Source organism: Octodon degus, unplaced genomic scaffold (assembly GCF_000260255.1).
Source record: "Octodon degus isolate 3935 unplaced genomic scaffold, OctDeg1.0 scaffold00127, whole genome shotgun sequence".
Classification (NCBI taxonomy): Eukaryota; Metazoa; Chordata; class Mammalia; order Rodentia; family Octodontidae; genus Octodon; species Octodon degus.
In genome coordinates, this window is record NW_004524703.1 from 5947941 (window position 1) to 5951312 (window position 3372).

A 3372-nucleotide genomic window follows, 5' to 3' on the forward strand; every position below is an offset into this window, starting at 1 on the left:
AGTATTGGGTCTTCTGCTTAACTGGCAATGTCAGAAATTGTTGACCTGAGTCCCCTACAGCTCAACATAACAGCATGGCTTTACTTCTTATATTTCGTTTTTATACTTTTCTGATGGATGGTTAAGACCAAAGTAAAGCAGGACCTATGCAACAAGAGCTGTAACTTTTGGGTCTGATAAGGTCAGTGAAATCCCCCCAGGATTTATTCTGAGATCCTGTATCTCAGATTGTAGAGCCTTTGTCAGTGTCAGCCATGTGGATGAGTCACGGCCATTGCTTGGCCAGTGTGCTCTCTGTGAAAGCCTGAGAGAATGTTTTCTCTCCATGTGACTCTCCTTAGGCACACTCTAGCATGTAGCTATCTTGAATGTTTTTGGTTTTGTTGTTCTTAAAGCCCGAAGATGTTGCCACAGTGCTTTATATACCTTCAAAGGCTTCTGGGAATGAACCTAATCATGAGAAAGTTAAGACACTCCACAAAAAGGTCAAACAACTGGGTTCGCTCTGGCAACTAAAGTTATGCTGCAGTAGCGTCATAGTCACTTTTCTGATCATATCTAACATTTATGATTTTTCACAATTTATACCTACTCTAGGAACATAGCCCCCACAAATTTCAGAGGTCCACTGTACTTTTAGATGGAGTACTCCAAAGGGCTCACACCTGTGATGAGTCTGGCAGAATTCGAATTGCTCTGTAGATACACGGGCTCATCTTCAGACACCTTTTAACAGGCTGAGGCCACATGTGCTAGTCAAGGACAGCAGCAGGATCACCTAGCAGATGTGCAATCCTGAGTCCCTTGAGCTGCTCAGATTCCCTCCCTATTTATATGGTCCTAGAGTTTGAGGCAGCAAAATCAGGATCCCAGCCCAATGGCTCCTAAATTACTAGTTGAAATCAGTTTCTCAGTGAATGAAGGTCAGGATGTCAGCAGTTTTTGCTGTCTCCTCATTCGCAAACATCACGTGGGTGGTTTCCTGTTTTGTCAGGAGTGGGGTCCAGAGGGGGTGTGCCAGGGAAAAGGAGGCTCAGCAGGCCTGGGGCGGGGCGGGGGTTCCACGCTTGTGAGCAGTTCTTTGAGTGTATCCAGGCAGAAGGTGCCACCCCAGTATTTGGTTGATTCAGGTCTTGAAATCACAGAAGGGAAGTGGGCTGCAGCAGCAGGGAGAGCTTCTCTGGCAGAACTCACACCAAGTGGTTTTCCTTTTGATCTCTTAAGTGTGCAACAAAAACTGTACGCCAAGGGAAACCACAATGTGTGTTTCCTTTCCTTCCAGATGATAATTTATTGTGATACTAGAGATTTCAAGGTTGCCATCAATGGAGCACACAGCCTGGAGTACAAGCACAGATTTCGGGACCTGGGCAGCATTGACACGGTGGCCATCAATGGTGATATCCACTTACTGGAAGTCAGGAGCTGGTAACCATCAGGCGTGCTACAAACCCGAAATACAGAATGACTGTGTAATCCCAGCTATATCGAAATGCACCTCACTGTTACCGCCTTACTTAAATTGCACTTGTGTAGCATTAAGTCCAGCTGTTGTCCCTTCCAGTGGCCTAAGGGGGAAATCTCAGGCAGTAGCCACTTGCAGCCAATGAGATGCCTGCTTTCTCCCCCATGGCCTTTCAAAACCACACTGAAGAATTTAGTAAGTGCCTACTGTAACAAAGCCACTAGCTGGCCTCAAGCATGTGTTTTGTCAGCACCGTGCTGGAAGCAGGCATGCACACATGGTGGTGCAAAGCCGGTGCAGAGCCAGTGGTGCAGAGGCAGTGTCCGTCTTCTCAGGCACCACCATGTGCTGACACGTTGGGACCACTGGTTTAAGGGTTATGCAGCTGTTCAGTCACATAAAATACTAACTTCCCAAAGATACCACTCCTTCCCCAGGGACTCCTTTTACAGTGAGCATTCTATCATGTCCTAATCAAGAGGACTGATGCAGACTTTCATCTGCTAGTGAATCTGTAGTTAATAAACATGCAGCTTTTCTTGCTGTAGGTCCTACCAAATAATTATCATGTATATGACATTTCAGCACAGCAGAAAAGTTAAGGCCAAAAACAAAACAAGGAGCCAACCAAAACCAACCCCATGGTGTTGACTCCGTGTTGAGCTATTGGTTTCTGATTCCCAGAGCTTCGAGGCATAGGCCTGAGTGTGAGGAGAGGCCCGGTGATTCAGTCTGTTGTTATATTTGTGGGCAATGAAGTAATGCCAAACGAGTAGTGAACAGGCACCATGAGAAAGCAAAACCTACCGATGAGAGACCAATGAAAGAAGGCAGAGGCAGCCTAAAAACGTTTGCATGCAAACCAACACTCACCTCTGCTCTTCTGAAGATTAGTCCAGCAGTAGCAGTGAGATCAAAACACTGTTCTGCTTTAAGTGATTAAAATCAAACCTGTATCAGCAAGTTAAACCGTTGCATTTCTGTAATGTTTCTATTATGTGAAGCAAGTTGGCAGAAGTTCCATGCAGAATCTTTACAGGTCAGATCTTGTTACAGATTTCAAAGGTTCAGGCCTGCGGAAAATAAGCTAAATCGGTCAGATCATTTTATCACATTAACAGTCACAACAGATTTGGGTAGATATTATTTGTATCCATATTAAAAAGCATACCATTATCAATCTTGATTTTTAACAACGTACTCTGTGGAAACAGCTAGCCCTTCTTTCATGTTAATATTGCAAGACTCAAGAGGACATGGATGTGTGTGTGTTTGTGCAGGAGTGGGGGGATAGTAGCTGTAGAAGGCAAGAAGTTCAAGAAACCCCCAAGGTTATTTCCTCTTCATAAAGAGCAGCAGAATGCACAACTGAGACACTGCAGACCAAAAGGCACATAGGAAAAAGCCTCCTCAAACTGGTCCCTTAAATGTTTAAAAATTTCTTTCCATTTTTGTTTTATATGGAGCTATTAGACCAATTCTTTGATAGAAAAGATATAAACCTTAAGCTTCTTTTTTAAAAAGGCTATTAGTTTACTAATGAACTTTATCAATATACTTAAATAGAACTATTTATAGCAAGCTTTATCTCATAATTGGCCTTTTGCTTTGTATAATTCTGCTCTAAATTTCCATATTAAATGAGATCAAAGGTGACTCATTGTGAACATTCTGTGGTGCTTAGTGACTTTCTTATTGCTCGGACAAAATACTGAACACCCACAATTTAAAAGCAGAGGTCGGTTTTGGCAGTTTCGGTCCATAGTGGCTGAAAGGCATCCAGCGGAAAACTGCTCAGCACAGGGTGGCCAGAAGGCAGAAGGAACGAGGAGCCCTTCCAGGCCGTAGACAGCTACGACGTGGATCCATCACCAGTGAATATAGGACCTTCTGGATCCAATCATGTG

At 43.9% G+C, this 3372-nt stretch overlaps 1 protein-coding gene across 5 annotated transcripts in view; it reads left to right on the forward strand.

The window, feature by feature from the left end:
• Lgals8 (galectin 8) overlaps positions 1-3132 on the forward strand; it is a 19361-nt gene extending 16229 nt beyond the window's left edge. For all 5 annotated transcript variants that reach the window (XM_023700882.1, XM_023700883.1, XM_004640840.2 and 2 more), the window contains one exon: positions 1283-3132. In XM_023700882.1, the coding sequence (XP_023556650.1) occupies positions 1283-1432 (150 nt within the window). In that variant the 3' untranslated portion in view covers positions 1433-3132. The remainder of the gene's footprint in view (positions 1-1282) is intronic.
• Positions 3133-3372: the final 240 nt, after the last annotated feature.